At 45.7% G+C, this 14,979-nt stretch overlaps 1 protein-coding gene across 11 annotated transcripts in view; it reads left to right on the top strand.

Moving 5' to 3' along the window:
• STON2 (stonin 2) overlaps positions 1-14,979 on the top strand; it is a 167,509-nt gene that overhangs the window by 56,771 nt on the left and 95,759 nt on the right. For 9 of the 11 annotated variants that reach the window (XR_014059646.1, XR_014059644.1, XR_014059645.1 and 6 more), the window contains one exon: positions 11,511-11,705. The exons of the other annotated variants lie outside the window; for them this stretch is intronic. Coding sequence is in view for 4 of the 9 variants with exons in the window: in XM_081510618.1 (XP_081366744.1) it covers positions 11,511-11,705 (195 nt within the window). In the remaining 5 variants the exon portion in view is untranslated. The remainder of the gene's footprint in view (positions 1-11,510; positions 11,706-14,979) is intronic. 11 annotated transcript variants of the gene reach the window in all.

Below are 14,979 nucleotides of genomic sequence, written 5' to 3'. Positions count from 1 at the left end.
TTCCTTTATTGACGGTGCCCTGTAGTCGTGCCCGTGCTTTCTCTGGTAGCGCTGTGGGGGCTTCTCATGGCGGTGGCCTCTCTTGCTGTGGAGACCGGGCTCAAGGCTCGCGGGCTTCAGTAGTTGCAGCGTATGGGCTTAATTGCCCCAGTATATGAGGGAACTTCCCAGACCAGGGATCGAACCTATGTCCCCTGCCTTGGCAGGCAGATTCTTAACTCCTGGACCACCAGGGAAGGGCTTGTAATGTCTCTACCTGAAATTAGGCTGTGTGCTTATTTGTCTACTGTCTGTCTTCTCCACTGGAGAAAAGGGACTTTGTCTCATTTATTCTTTATCCCAGAACATGGTACATGGAACTTGGTGGGTGCCCCCTTTGCATTTATTGGATAAATGAAGGAAAAAGTGAAAGGTGGAGATGAAATCTACTGCAGAAGGACTCCTGTTTATGTGGGTAATGAGCTGTCAGGCAGAACTTGAAGCATGACCTCTTCAGTAAATCACAGGAAAGTGATTTTTTGTTTTGTTATCATCAGTTGTTTGATTTCCCATTGTTGTGCACACAGTGCGTATATTCACCTACCACATACGTACACATAGATCCACAGACATAACATATACATATAACATGTACTCATACACATAGTAATATACATTTACATATATACACATAGCATATACACTGACATTTATGCACATAAACGAATATTACATGGTACACCTAGCGTAACATATACATATTGTATTAAAACGCCAGTGTTCTCCTCTTCCAGAGAATATGCTAGCTCACCCAGGGGGCCATGTGGCCTATCTCACCCTCACCCTCAGTGAGGGACACAGAACACAATCAGCTGCCCAAGCATGCATTAATTAACTAGTTCATTCATGCAAAGCATATTTGGGTGCTGGGAATGCAATTATGAGAAAGTTGACACAGTCCCTGTTCTCCCCAAGCTGAGATTACCTAACAGTCGGGCAGTCTGTTTCCCACGAAGCCTTCTGGGGTGAGCAAAAGCTCCTCTGAACCCATCCTGGGGCCACTGCTTTGTATCGTGAGCTATGAAAGCCGCAAATGAAGAGTCAAATGAGATCTATTTTATATTCATGGATGAGTGTGTTTATAACATTGGAGAAATCATTTAGCCCTAGTTAGTGAACATCTAACTAGAAGCAGAAAGTGGAAGACTCTAGCAGGGGTAACCTTGGCTCTCCTGACCTGTCATCTCTGCTCAGGCCGCCTTCAAATCTCAGAAGATGATGAGCGGAAAAAAACATTCCAGAAGTTATTACTAACACACATATCAAACTTTTTATACCATCTCAGCAGCTGCTTCCAGAGAACACAACCCAGGACAAAGAATTCAGATGAAAGGGGAATAAAGGTGCCTTAATGGAAAGGGGAAATTTGGAGACATGCACATAAGTGAGGATTTGTCATCTGAAGAGATGCAAAGATAAGATGACCATCTACAAGTTGAAGAGAGAGGTCTGGAACAGAGTCTTCCCCCACAGCACACAGAAAGAACCAGTTTTGCTGACTTCTTGCCTCCAGAACAGTGTGAGAGAGACAACTGATTCCTGTTGTTTAAGCAGTGAAGTTTGTGGGACCTTGTTATGGTAGCTGTAGAAACTGATCACATGGACCACAGCCTTGTCTAACTCAACGAAACTATGAGCCATGCTGTGTAGGGCCACCCAAGACAGATGGGTCATGGTGGAGAGTTCTGACAAAATGTGGTCCACTGGAGAAGGGAATGGCAAACCACTTCAGTATTCTTGCCTTGAGAACCCCATGAACAGTATAAAAAGGCAAAAAGATAGGACACTGAAAGGTGAACTCCCTAAGTCGGTAGGTGCCTAATATGCTGCTGGAGATCAGTGGAGAAATAACTCCAGAAAGAATAAAGAAATGGAGCCAAAGCAAAAACAACACCCAGTTGTGGATGTGACTGATCATGGAAGTAATGTCCAATGCTGTGAAGAACAATATTACATAGGAACCTGGAATGTTAGGTCCACGAATCAAGGCAAATTGAAAGGGTCAAACAGGAGATGGCAAGAGTGAACATCGACATTTTAGGAATCAGTGAACTAAAATGGACTGGAATGGGTGAATTTAATTCACATGACCATTATATCTACTACTGTGGACAGGAATTCCTTAGAAGAAATGGAGTAGCCATCACAGTCAACAAAGCAGTCTGAAATGCACTGCTTGGGTGTAATCTCAAAAATGAGAGAATAATCTCTGTTCATTTCCAAGGCAAACCATTCAATATCACAGTAATCCAAGTCTATACCCCAGCCACTAATGCTGAAGAAGCTGAAGATGAACGGTTCTATGAAGACCTACAGGACCTTCTAGAACTAACGCCCCAAAAAGATGTCCTTTTCATTATGGGGGACTGGAATGCAAAAGTAGGAAGACAAGAGATACCTGGAGTAGCAGGCAAATTTGGCCTTGGAGTACAGAATGAAGCAGGGCAAAGGCTAACTGAGTTTTGCCAAGAGAATGCACTGGTCATAGCAAACACCCTCTTCCAACAACACAAGAGAAGACTCTACACATGGACATCACCAGATGGCCAACACCAAAATCAGACTGATTATATTCTTTGCAGCTAAAGATGGAGAAGCTCTATACAGTCAGCAAAAACAAGACCGGGAGCTGACTGTGGCTCAGATCATGAACTCCTTGTTGTCGAATTCAGACTTAAATTGAAGAAAGTAGGGAAAACCACTAGACCATTCAGGTATGACTTGAATCAAATCCCTTATGGTTATACAGTGGAAGTGAGAAATAGATTTAAGGGACTAGATCTGATAGAGAGTGACTGAAAAACTATGGACAGAGGTTCATAACTTTGCCCAGGAGGCAGGGATCAAGACCATCCTGAGAAAAAGAAATGCAAAAAGGCCAAATAGTTGTCTGAGGAGGGCTTACAAAGAGCTGAGAAAAGAAAAGAAGCGAAAGGCAAAGGAGAAAAGGAAAGATATAGCCATCTGAATTCAGAGTTCCAAAGAATAGCAAGGAGAGATAAGAAAGCCTTCCTCAGCGATCAGTGCAAAGAAATAGAGGAAAACAATTGAATGGGAAAGACTAGAGATCTCTTCAAGAAAATTAGAGACACCAAAGGAACATTCCATGCAGAGATGGGCTCAATAAAGGACAGAAATGGTATGGACCTAACAGAAGCAGAAGATATTAAGAAGAGGTGGCAAGAATACACAGAAGAACTGTACAAAAAAGATCTTCACGACCCAGATAATCACGATGGTGTGATCACTCACCTAGAGCCAGACATCCTGGAATTCGAAGTCAAGTGGGCCTTAGGAAGCATCACTACGAACAAAGCTAATGGATGTAATGGAATTCCAGCTGAGCTATTTAAAATCCTAAAAGATGATGCTGTGAAAGTGTTACACTCAATATGCCAGCAAATTTGGAAAACTCAGCAGTGGCCACAGGACTGGAAAAGGTCAGTCTTCATTCTAATCCCAAAGAAAGTGAAAAGTGAAAGTGAGAGTTGCTCAGTCGTGTCCGACTCTTTGCAATCCCATGGAGTATACAGTCCACGGAATTCTCCAGGCCAGAATACTAGAGTGGGTAGCCTTTCCCTTCTCCAGGGGATCTTCCCAACCCAGGGATCAAACCCAGGGCTCCCACATTGCAGGCGAATTCTTTACCAGCTGAGCCACAGGGAAGCCCAATCCCAAAGAAAGGCAATGCCAAAGAACGCTCAAACTACCATACAATTGCACTCAACTCACATGCTAGCAAAGTAATGCTTGAAATTCTCCAAGCCAGGCTTCAACAGTATGTGAACCATGAACTTCCAGATGTTCAAGCTGGATTTAGAAAAGGCAGAGGAACCAAAGATCAAATTGCCAATATCCAATGGATCATAGAAAAAGCAAGAGAGTTCCAGAAAAACATCTGCTTTGTTGACTATGCCAAAGCCTTTGACTGTGTGGACCACAACAAACTCTGGAAAATTCTTATAGAGATGGGAATACCAGACCACCTCACCTGCCTCTTGAGAAATCTGTATGTAGGTCAGGAAGCAACAGTTAGAACTGGACATGAATCAACAGACTGGTTCCAAATTGGGAAAAGAGTATGTCAAGGCTGTATATTGTCACCCAACTTATTTAAGTTATATCCAGAGTACATCATGCCAAATGCCAAGCTGGATGAAGCACAAGCTGGAATCAAGATTGCCAGGAGAAATATCAAAAACCTCAGATAAGCAGATGACACCACCCTTATGGCAGAAAGAGAAGAAGAACTAAAGAGCCTCTTGATGAAAGTGAAAGAGGAGAGTTTAAAAGTTGGCTTAAACCTCACCATTCAGAAAACTAAGATTATGGCATCAGGTCCCATCACTTCATGGCAAATAGATGGGGAAACAGTGGAAACAGTGACAGATTTTATTTTGGGGGGCTCCAAAATTACTACAGATGGTGACTGCAGCCATGAAATTAAATGACGCTGGCTCCTTGGACGAAAAGCTATGACCAACCTAGACAGCATATTAAAAAGCAGAGATATTACTTTGCCAGCATAGGTCTAGTCAAAGCTACGGTTTTTCCAGTGGTCATGTATGGATGTGAGAGTTGGACTATAAAGAAAGCTGAGCACCGAGGAATTGATGCTTTTGATCTGTGGTGTTGGAGAAGACTCTTGAGAGTCCCTTGGATTGCAAGGAGATCCAACCAGTCCATCCAAAGGAAATCAATCCTGAATATTCATTGGAAGGACTGATGTTGAAGCTGAAACTCCAATACTTTGGCCACCTGATGCAAAGAACTGACTCATTTGAAAAGACCCTGATGCTGGGCAAGATTGAGGGCAGGAGGAGAAGGAGACGACAGAGGATGAGATGGTTGGATGGCATCACCGACTCAATGGACATGAGGTTGAGTAAACTCCAGGAATTGGTGAACAGGGAAGCCTGGCGTGCCGCAGTCCATGGGGTTGCAATGAGTCAGACACGACTGAGCGACTGACCTGAACTGAGTAAGCATTAAAGTATAAATAAAGGACATGACATCAAAGTGTATCTAAGTATTTGAACTTTCAGTCTACTCAGGATCCCAGGGGATAAAAAGAGAGAAGAGTATTTGCTGTATTAATTGTTTTAGCTGATAACTTGCTGTGCCATGTTCAGTCATGCCTGACTTTTTTGGACTAATGGACTGTAGCCCACCAGGCTCCTCTCTCCATGGGGTTTCCCAGGCAAGAATACTGGAGTGGGTTGCCGATCCTTCCTCCGGGGAATGCTCCTCACCCAAGGATCAAACCTCCTCTCCTGCATTTCCTGCATTGCAAGGCAGATTCTTTACCTGCTGAGCCATCAAGGAAGCCCTAACAACTTGTTTATTATTTATTCAACCAATGAAGCTTTCAGCCCCCACTTTGGGCCAGTCACTATTCAAGGCACTGGGGATTCAGTGGGAAGTCCTGCCTCATCCATCTGCTGGGGGAAGCCGCAGCAGAAACTGGATCAAGAAGTAGATATATGTGTATCAGATATGTGTGTTAAATGGGAAGAGGAGAAAAACGAAGCAAAGAAAGGGAGTAGGGTGAGAGAGGATGTGAAATTTTCAGAAGGTCCAGGAGTGACTCTGAGCAGTACCTTTGGTGTGAAGACTTGAGGGAAGTGAGGCCTGAGCCTTGCAGAAATGGGAAGGAGTCTTCTCGGAGGAAGGAACAGCAAGTGATGGGACCCTGGGGAGATGGCCCTGTTTGTGATGTGTGATTTGGGTGGAATGAATGGCGGAGAAGTTCGAGAAGGCGGCAAGTCGGAGGAATTGTGGGGTCTCGGACGGCGTAGGTTTTTAAGGGCACAGTGAGGATGTGGACCTTGACTGTGGGCGAGGAGGAAGGCTATGGGGGGTGGTGCGCCCGAGGTGTGGCGTGAACTCCCTGGGCTTGCACACACAGGTGATCCTGTTCACACTGGGGGGCTGCTGTGTGGAGAACAGGCTGAGAGGAGGAGGGTAAATGGAGAAGTGGGGAGACCAGGGACAGCCACCGGGTTGACCCCAGAGAGGACGGGGTCTGGGATCGGGGTGGTAGCTTGGAGATACTGGGAAATGATTGGATTCCAAGTGTCCTTTGAAGGCAGCATTAACAGAAGCTGTGGCAGACCAAAGGTGAGAAGAATGAAGGTGTCCTTCTGAACATCTGAAAGGGAGAGGGAGCAGGTGTGGAAGGGAGAAGAGGAACTTAAGTTTCCAACTTGTAGAGATCTCAGTCAAGGTTTCAAGCAGATTTGGATAAAAGTTTATGTCTGGAAGTAGCAACTACCACTTAACTCTGTTTGGGGCTTCCCTTTGCAGCCAGTAAAGAATCTGCCTGCAGTGCAGGAGACCCGGGTTCAATCCCTGGGTGGGGAAGATGCCCTGGAGAAGGGAATGGCAACCCACTCCAGTACTCTGGCCTGGAGAATCCCATGGACAGAGGAGCCTGGTGGGCTACAGTCCACGGGGTCGCAAAGAGTCAGACAAGACTAAGCGACTAACCACCCTTTTGGAGTACTTCCTCTGTGCCACGCGTTTTCCCGAGTGCCTCGTCAGTATTACCCTAATCCATTTGAGGGGGACACTGTTTTCTGTTCCATTTCATAGGTGAAAACACAGAAGAACAGATGTATTGAGTAACTTGCCCCAGGCTACAGGGCTGACTGTGCACCAGGCAGTCTGGATCCAGAGTCCTTACGTACAACCTCATATGAAAGGAGAGAAGGCAGATTTCTGTCTTTGTTCCTCCTCATTCCTTGCGGATCCGATGTGAAGCACCGTGATGACAGCAACCTGCTGCTCACTGGCCCTGCTGTCAGAGGTCTGGTCTTTCTCTGGGGGGAAGAGTCAACTCCAGACTGAGAACTTTCTCTCACTGTTCAACTGATCTTGTGGCCTGAGGATATTCAATCCAGAAACTAAATACCATGATATATTCACATTTGCTAAGCTGATAAATAAAGTATATGAGATCAAATGAGAACAGATGGTAGGATGCAGAGACATTGCCTCTCGCAGCTACTTTGTTTTTTGTTGTTCAGTCGTTCAGTCATGTCCGACTCTTCGCGACCCCATGGGCTGCAGCACGCCAGGCTCCTCTGTCCTCCACCATCTCCGGGAGTTTGCTCAGATTCATGTCCATTGAGTTGGTGATGCCATCCAACCATCTCATCCTCTTTTGCCTCTTCTCCTGCCCTCAATCTTTTCCACCGTGTCAGCTCTTTGCATCAGGTGGTGAAAGTATTGGAGCTTCGGCTTTAGCATCAGTGCTTCCAGTGAATGAATATTCAGGGTTGATTTCCTTTAGGATGGACTGGTTTGATCTCCTTACAGTCCAGGGAACTCTCAAGAGTCTTCTCCCAGCTTCATTATTCTTAGCTTTTCTTTTGCAGGAAATTTGAGAGTTTTAGCTAACAAACGTAAAGAAGCTGTATCTGGGGACTTTCCTGGTGGTCCAGTGGCTGAGACTCCCCACTCCCAATGCCTGGGGGCTGGGTTTGATCCCTGGTCAGGGCAGTAGATCCCAAATGCCACAACTGAGAGTTCAAACGGTGCAACTAAAGATCCCGGGCGCCCCAACCAAGACCTGGTGCCGCTAAATAAATCAATATAGAAGAGCTAGTGTGAAAATACGAATAGTTAAAACAAATTCCTCTCTTTAATAGTCTTTTGATATGTGGCATTAATAAGGTTTATTAACTACTGAATAAACACTAAGGATCATGTTTAAAGTGTGTATTAAATTACAAAGGACGACGGTACTACCCACCACCCAGTTTAGTAAATAAAACACTGTCATCACTCAGAAGCCCCCTGTTTCCCCACTGATCTTCCTTTTTCTAGACATCCACTTCCCTCTCTCCTCTGTCACCCGCTCCCTGGGTTTTGTGATAACAGCTCTGCTTTTCTTAACAGCTTTCCTGCACATGCATCTCAAATGATAGAATTGAATTTCCTCTATTTGTGAACCTTATGTAAGTGGAATAATACTGTATGTATTATTCTGTGGCTGACTCCTTTTACACTTTATGAGGTTTTTCCGTTTTATTACCTGTAGGTATAGCGTTTATTGCAGTGTATTCCATCTTAGTGAAAGTCTCTCGCTCTGTCGTGTCCGACTCTTTGCGACCCCATGGACTACACAGTCCATGGAATTCTCCAGGCCAGCATACTGGAGTGGGTTGCCATGCCCTCCTCCGGGGAATCTTCCCAACCCAGGGATCGAATCCAGTTCTCCCGCATTGTGGGCGGGTTCTTTACCAGCTGAGCCACCAGGGAAGCCCATTCCATCTTAGTAGTATTCCTCAGTTCATCTACCCGTGCTGTGTGACGGATATTGGAGTTATCCTACTTTGGGGCAATCAGGAGCGTGTTTCTATGAGCGCGTTTGGTCTTTTCAACGAGCCTTCACACCCTAGTGAACACGTGCACGTGCAGGGGATTCTCTTGTTTAAAAACATCTGAGGGGCCGCCGTGCTGTGGGGCGTGTTTATCGTCCGCTCGGGCAGATGACTTGAACAGCAACCCGTTTTCTGCGGGGTTCCAGTTCACTTTCCTGCCAGCCACACAGAAAAGCTGCCGTGGCTCCACTGCCCTGACTAGACCGGGGTAGTCACGTTTCACTATTTTTGTCACAGGGAGGCAGGGAAGGGTGAAGAGCAATGATATCTCCTGTGGTTTTCATCTGCATTTCCTAGATTACTAATGAGGTGGAGTTGTTTTTTTTTTTCCTTTGCTTTACTTTTTTTTGCATTTAGCTTTTTCCTTTCATAAAATGCCTATTTGAGCGTATTTGTTGGTGGTATTTCCCTTTTTCTTGCTGATTTCTAGGAGTTCCTGTGGATGCCATGTGTGGCAGATATTATCTCCTACCCTGTGGGTCGTCTTTTTACCCTTTGTGTGTGCTCAGTCGCTCAGTCATGTTCGACTGTTTTTCGACCCCATGGACTGTAGCCTGTCAGGTTCCTCCGTCCATGGGATTTCCCAGGCAAGAATACTGGCGTGGGTTGCCATTTCTTTCTCCAGATCTTCCCGCTCCAGGGATCGAACCCGAGTCTCCCGTGTCTCCTGCGTTGCAGGCAGATTCTTTACCTGCTGAGCCTTTAGGGAAGTCTCCTTTTACTCTTCATGGTGACTTTTCACGAAAAGAAGTTCTTAATTTTAATGATATGAAATTTGTTTATTTTTCTTTTATGCTTGGAGCTTTCTTGGTCTCGGTAAAGAAAATCTTTCACTACCTCCGAAATCATGACCACGTTAAGCTGTTCGGTTAGCCAAAACATTCGTTTGAATTTTTCCATAAGCTGTAATGGATCTTTTGGCCAACCCAGTATACGCCTTCTAAAGAACATCTTATGTAGCCTTTCACGTTTTGACATTCAGCCCATTTAGAACTGATTTTTCTGCATAGTGTGGAGTAGGAGTCTAATTTCATTTTTTCCTTATAGTAGCATTTTTTTCTTTATTATTTCTATCATTTTATTTTAATGTATATTTAGAAGTGCATTTATATTATTAAAATTTTGATTTCATTCATATCTAAATTGTGTGATTCTGCTTCCTAGGAGGAAAAAAAGCCATGCTAGGATTTTGATTGAGAGTGCAGAGCTGTAATCCAATTTAGGGAGAATTAGCACCTTTATAAGGGCTTCCTTGATGGCTCAGTGGTAAAGAATCCACCTGCCAATGCAGGAGACATGAATTCAATCCCTGGGTGGAGAAGATCCCCTGGAGAAAGAAATGGCAACCCACTCCAGTATTCTTGCCTGGAAAACTCCATGGACAGAGGAGCCTGGTGGGCTACAATCCATCAGGTCACAAACAGTTGGACATGACTTAGCAACAAAACAACAACAAATATCTTTTCATCATCAGTTCTTTCAATCTATGAATATAGAATATTCTCCATGTATGTAGGTCTTCCCTATGGTCTCTTAACTTTACAAGTATCTCCTCTGCGGCTTTGCCCATCTTTTATTAAATTTATTACTACATATGCTTCGTATTTTGTGTTGCTTTTATAGATGCTATATTGTTTTCTTGCTGGTTAAAGACTTACAAAACCTTTAAAACTTTTGCTTTGCAAAGACTCTGTTAAGAAAATAAGGAGACGTTCATGTATGCTAATGGGAATGTAAAATGGTCCAGCATCTTTGGAAAACCATTTGGTAGGTTCTTATAAAACTAAACATGCAGTTACCATATATCTAAGGAATTGTACTCTTGGGTGTTTATCCCAGTGAAATTGAAACTTATATTCATACAAAATCTGTACATGAATGTTCATAGCACCTTCATTTATAAGAGCCAAGGACTGGAAACAGCCCAGGTGTCTTTTAGCAGATGAATGGTGAAACTAACTGTAGTACATCCATACCATGAAAGACTGCTCAGCAATAAAAAGGAAGGAAGCATTGATACGTTCGACAATGCCAATGAATGTCAAAGACGTTAAACTGAGTTTCTTTCTTTTTAATTCTCCCTTCCCTGTCCTTAGTTTTTTCAGCACTTGTTTTCAGTATTTGTCAGTAAATCTGCAATAAGCCTCTTAGGAAACACCATGGAGAAGCCATGTGATAGGTGATTAAGCAAAAACAAATTAGGAACATCAGGAAACTCAAAAAAGGGACTTTGCAAAATGGTTTTTGCTGAATTCGGTGTGTAGGGTTACAGAGATAAAGCCAGATCCTGTACACTTCCCCATTAAAGGTATTTTTCATTGTCTGGCAGGTCAGCAACCCTGGTAGATCTCAATTTGTAACAGACTACAGACTCCAGTTACAGTCAAACTCAAGGCAAGCAGACACATATCTCATTCCTAGGCGAATACATATATGTTCAAGTTCCTGTCCCTTAACCCAATCTAGCTCTAATTTTGCACTGCAGATTTGCACTTGAGATTGTTGGTGCGCCACTAAAAATGGAAGAAAATGTAAGGGTAAGGGTGAAACTGCATGCACTTTGGATCTGGATGAAGCTGCAACCTAGGTTAGAACTCTAAGTACAGCCTAATGTATGAAATAGACACCTGAGGGAAACATACTGTATAGCACAAGGAACTCTCCTTAATGCGGTGTGGTGCCCTAAATGGGAGGGAAATCCAAAAGCAGGGGGGATACATGTGTATGTATGGCCGATTCATTTTGCTGTATAGCAGAACCTAACACAACATTGTGGAGCCACTATACTCCAAGACAAATTTTAAAGAAGATGAAGAAATACAAGTAGAGCCTAAAATCGCACATGTTCTTTGACGAGCTAATCTTTGACTTGAGGGTCCTGAGACCTTAGTTATAGCACTGGTTTTGATACTGACTCACTGGTGGGGTCTTGGTCAATTAGTTTTTCCTGTCTGTGTCAGGAGTGACACTTCCTCTCCTTCCTTGTTGAGATGTCATAGGATCAGAGCAACATCAACGTCAGACAAGTGCTGAAGATAAGCAGAGTGCAGCCGTTTACTCTGGATGCTTTTGGTTTGTCCCTAGCCACATCACTGACCATGCCCTGCTGGACCTGCCCTTCCTTTGACTCCCTGGGGAGATGCCCTCTGCCCTCCGAGAGCAGCTGGACCACACATTCTGAAGACACCAGTAGTCCTAGTTTTGGCCCCTCGTACACAGACCTGCAGCTCGTCAGTGCTGGGGAGCAGAGTGGCCTGGCTTCCGGGGCCGACTCGACAGGTAAGACGGAGCCCCAGGCCAGAGGGCTCTGCAAGTCACTTTTGGTGGCCGGTTGCCACTCATCAAAGCTCTGCAGCCAGCTTTGTTTGCAGAATGAAGTCAAGCTAGTCATCCAGTGGAAAAAGCTAGAACCCTCGGTGTTTCAGAATTGCGTTAGGGGGAAAAACGTGCACACAAATTGGCTGGTTGGTTGGCAGGTTCTCACACCCGGGAAACCATTTGCCATGCTGTCTTAAGGGGTTGTTTTCTGACTGTTCTGTACAAGCACAGTTCCCTGTCGGCTTGTTTTCTCCTTGGGTAACTGAACGGTGTGTAATGCGCGCAAGATTGAAGCTTTCATCCTACCACCTACACACCTCCCGTGTTCTGCAAAAGGAGGTTAGATTTAAGCCGAGAAAAAGTCAACATTATGTGAAGCAGAATGAGAATCGGGCTGCAGCTGCTGTGTCCAGACTGCAGATAATTTTGTTGTTCTGTTTATTCTTTTGTGCCTGAATATTGAGCTTTGCATCAGTCTGAAACGTCCCATGTTCTCATTTATGACATTTCTGGTAGGTGTGTAAGGTGGGCGCTGGCTGGCTTTGCAGGTAGAGGTTGCCGGCCTGTCCCTAAGCTCTGTATTGTGGCTTGGGTTTACAACAGCATTGGAAGGACGTTGCCTGTGCTTAGGGTTTTGGCCATTTGGCCCAAGGGATTGCTTTCCTTTGAAAGGGATAGAGTTACTGATGGTTTCTCTGTGGATGAATTTACCCAGCATGTCTAACAATATTTGTTTTTCCTTCTCAAAGATGTCCTTTGGGAATTTGTCTCTGGATCCGTTTTCAAATTTGGGGTAACATTTGTCCTCATGCTGTGTGCTCCTGGGGGTTTCTACAAGTGGAGAGAGTGATCCCCCTTGCAGACTAAAGGGTTCAGACAGGATTTGGATCGGTATTTGATAATATTGCAAGAAATCCTGGTTTATGATGATCTCTTTCTGAAGAAGCCACTGTTCTTTATTGCATTTTGTTTGCTCCGACACTCTCAGTTCTGGTTGATGCTCTGTGACTGATGTTCTTGGTCTGCGGCTGAAATATGCACCCATATCCCCCATGGGGAGCATTTCATGGATGGGAGCGTCTCGTGGATGGGAATTCAGAAGCTGAGGCTGTGCTTGGCTCCCCTTCGCCTCTCCTTGCTCTCAATCTCCTGGCCCAGCCTTCCCCTGGAGGGGGAGGCATGCAGTGTATTTGCTAAGTGCGCACAGAGGCTGGAGTCAGACTGCCTGGGTTTGCGTCCTCCTTTGGCCATTGTGACCTCGGGCAAGATTCTTAATAGCTTTAGGACTCAGTCTCCCCATCTGAAAAATGGCCGTAAGAATAGTACTTACCTCTGCTATCTTACTATTCAGTCCAAGTGAGACAGTTTAAGTATAACAATCACACAATGCTGACACACAATAAAGGCTCATGGAGGATAATTTCCTCTCTCTCCTGCCCCAGGGTTCTGGTTGCTTAAAAGAAGTAGAGGTGGGCTCCTGACTGCAGGAAGAGTCAAGATCACTGGACTCAGGTTGACTTTTTTGATCTCCTCTTAAGTGAAAATTGCTTTCATTCCTAGAGGTTCAGATGATGAAGATCAGAGTCCTAGGCTGAACTGAATGTTGCTCATCGGTTCCCAAAGCTTATAATTGTGTTCAGTATCTGCTTTTTTGTAGAGAAGGCCTCCCCTCTGTCTTTTGCTCGGGGTCCTGGCAGGAAGTGGATGGTGCCCTCAAAGGGAAGGGAGTTTAATGCAAGGACTGCTTACAGAGGCAGCAAGAGCTTAGAGTCACGAGACAGGGGCTCTCCCACAGGTTGCAAGAGTAGCACCCCTGCCAGGGGCTCGGTGACGTGGGGAGGGCGAGGGAAATACACCCCCCAAACTTGTGCTGGTCCTCCCATCGGCAGACCTCCTCAGAAACCAAAGGGCGCAGAGCTCGTAGCGATCAGCCGCCAGACCACGGAGCAGGTGTCGGGGGGTGGAGAATGGCTTTGGGGTGAGGGGGTGGAGGTGAACAAGTGGAGAATGGGGGGCAGGCGAGGCTGATGCCCGTGGTCCCTCTCCTGTGTGGAGTGGGATCGCGGTGGCCCCGGGTGCGGTGGCCCCGGGTGGGCTTGGCCGGCTTACTTCGGCTCTGTTGCTCTGTACCCCCCACAGCAAGCCTTGCCCCGTCCTTACCCCCCAGGGCAGCTGTTCTGTAGCAGGTTGGTAGCGTCTCTGGGCAGCCCCCGATTCCCACCATAATTGTGGAAGGAGAGACTCTGTGATCAGCCTACCCCTCTCTTGTCATTTTCTCACCAAGGGGATAATTAGGAGGAGGAAGGCAAACATCCCCCAAATCCCCATTCCTTGGTTAAATCACAGGCTGCGGGCAGAGTTGGAGAGCCATGTGGATGTCTGCTCTGGGGTTTGACTTGCCAGGGCAGATGGCACAGGTGGGAACAGGCCAGATCCCCCAGTAACACCCTGTCTCCCCAGGGTCCCCTTGCCCTAGGTGACAGGCACACCCTGTCATCTTCAGCAGTCAGAATAGTTCTGTAAGGCCACTAGTTTTACCTGAGTTGATAAACAGTTAAGAGGGGCCAATAAATAAAAACTCAGCCTTCTGATTCAGAAGTCCATGGCAACTCAGGGAAGAGAAAATACAGAAATGTGCACAGTTGCACAAGCTGCTGTCAAGTGGTGGGTCTGCGTTTTGGTTTTGTTTTATGCGCAGGAAAGGTGTTGGTTTTAGCGTGGTATTAGAATGCACGGTGCTATGTGCAAATGGAGGCGTGTCATGCTGGGTGAAGCACACAGCAGGTGTTTTAATACTTGTCTGTTGAATGGCTCCTTGGATGAAAGGAGTAGGATTGCAGGTGGTGAGACTCACCTGCATCCCAGACATCTGTATCCCACGTGGATCTGAGCGTCCAGCATTTCTCCCAGGTGTGTCCATGTGTGTGTGTTAGTTGCTCAGTCGTGTCTGACCCTTTGAGACCCCATGGACCATAGCCCGCTGGGCCCCTCTGTCCGTGGAATTCTCCAGGCAAGAGTAGTAGAGTGGTTGCCATTCTTTTCTCCAGGGGATCTTCCCGACCCAGGGATTGAACCCAGGTCTTCCTTCATTGCAGGCAGATTCTTTACCATCTGAGCCACTAGGGAAGCCCAAGTGTGCCCCACATAGCAGCCTAAGAAAAACCAGAATGCTGGAGTCTCTGGAGAGTCATAGCATGTATTAGCTTGTTAAAGATTTTGAAGAATCCTGAAATGA

Source organism: Giraffa tippelskirchi, chromosome 7, assembly GCF_054371585.1.
Source record: "Giraffa tippelskirchi isolate mGirTip1 chromosome 7, T2T-mGirTip1v1.2.pri, whole genome shotgun sequence".
Lineage (NCBI taxonomy): Eukaryota > Metazoa > Chordata > Mammalia > Artiodactyla > Giraffidae > Giraffa > Giraffa tippelskirchi.
This window is presented reverse-complemented; position numbering and strand designations above follow the sequence as displayed.